We start from the raw sequence: 1,631 nt of genomic DNA, 5'->3' as shown, positions 1-1,631 counted from the left end.
TAATTTCCTTCATTACAACGAATTTTGCATTTTTTGTTGCTTTCGACATAAGTTCTGTAAAACAATCTTCCATATCTATATCTTCATCGTTTGTCGACGCAATATCTTCTCTCGTTTCTACATTCATACCAGCTTCACCTCCTATCTCCGAACCTGTTCCAGTAGATTGTTCATCAGTACCTCCTTCCATTGTCATTTTTATACAATCCTTAATGTCTTCTAAGGAAGCTGTTGATAAAAGATGAGCTTTGAAACGTGGATCCAAAAATGTCTTTAAATCGGGTTTCCAAATCAGCCTCCAAAGATGCTTTAAATGAGATTAATGTGGAACTAACTTTTCTCTTCGATAAGCAAAATTTCAACGCTTTTATTGTTGGGATAACTTCCGATATACAAGAATCATTGGAACTCAAAGATTTTGTAACTTCCTCAAATGGTTTCAGAAGATTAATAAGTTCTTCTAAAAGTTCACATTCTGCACATTCCAAACCTTTTGAATTTGTATTATCCTCTTGCGTTTCTGCGAATAAGTCCAGACAATTCTCTAATTCTTTTTTTATTGGTATGTTTAAATCTACTTGAATTTGAGCCAAAGCACTGCTCGAAGGCGAAGATTTGTGAATATGAGTAGCAATTTTTCTACACTTTTTCAACAATATTCTTACTCCCTTATCAGATTTAATTGCACCTTTAATAACCAACTGCAAAGTATGAATAGTACAGGATTCACTAGCAATGTCACATAATCTGTACCCTTTCTTCATATTGCCACCATTATCTCGCATTAGCAAATGTACTTTGATTTTATCGATATCCCAAAATGACAATAGTTCTGTTAATTTTTCGGATACTGCTTCTCCCGTATGTCTGCCAGGAAATACTTTGATACTTAGTGCAGCACTTTTTCTCTCAAAATTATCGCCTATCCAGTGAGCAGTTAAACTAATGAAACTGTAACGTGTTTCTTTACAAGTCCACACATCAGACGTTAACGACATCCACTTCACTGTAGATAACATTGTTTTTACAACTTCTTTCACTCTGCTGTACATGTCAGGTAGAATGGTCTTTGTGAAGTATTTTCAGCATGGAACTTTATAATGTGGTGAAGTTTTAGACATTAACCTTTCTAACCCAGCTTTTTCGACAAAAGAAATAGGCTCATTATCTACTGCTATCATTTCTCCAATAGCATAGTGAAGTTCTTTTGCCCGTGAATGATTAATGTCCCAAACATATTTCGAGAAAAGTGTTGAAGCACTGTCACATTCCTCAACTTCTTCTTGCATCCAAGCTATTAAACGGCTGAAGACAAAATTTGTTGGACAAATTGCATTTTCGTAACCCTTTCGCGACACAATAAACTCCTTGTTAAATACGTTACACTTGATTTTTAAGCAATCTCCGTGCTTTTCAGTACAGTCCAACAAACTCCACGCCACATTGTCTTTTTCACTCATTATGGGAAACAAAATTGTGTACAAATTGGAATCACAAATCGCTGTGCACAGGTATTTCGTCGTTAAGTATCAACTCTCAACGGTTGTCCACCGACTAGTTCTAGGTTACAACTTACAATGCAGGCTGCTAAAGTGCAAACTGCAAAATTTAGAAGCCAGCAAGGGCGAAGT

At 35.9% G+C, this 1,631-nt stretch overlaps 1 protein-coding gene across 1 annotated transcript; it reads right to left on the bottom strand.

Annotated features, from left to right (window-relative positions):
- Nucleotides 1-209: 209 nt before the first annotated feature.
- LOC117178707 (zinc finger BED domain-containing protein 4-like) lies at nt 210-1,052 on the bottom strand. The gene has a single exon (XM_033370134.1). The coding sequence runs from the start codon at nt 1,050-1,052 to the stop codon at nt 210-212; it is 843 nt and encodes a 280-aa protein (XP_033226025.1).
- Nucleotides 1,053-1,631: the final 579 nt, after the last annotated feature.

Source organism: Belonocnema kinseyi, chromosome 8 (genome assembly GCF_010883055.1).
Source record: "Belonocnema kinseyi isolate 2016_QV_RU_SX_M_011 chromosome 8, B_treatae_v1, whole genome shotgun sequence".
NCBI classification, from domain to species: Eukaryota; Metazoa; Arthropoda; class Insecta; order Hymenoptera; family Cynipidae; genus Belonocnema; species Belonocnema kinseyi.
The sequence above is the reverse complement of the archived record's forward strand: the minus strand, read 5'-3'. Positions and strand labels throughout refer to the sequence as shown.

Coding starts and splice junctions, on each gene's coding strand:
- LOC117178707 (XM_033370134.1), bottom strand. CDS start 1,052: ATGTACAGCAGAGTGAAAGAAGTTGTAAAAACAATGTTATCTACAGTG.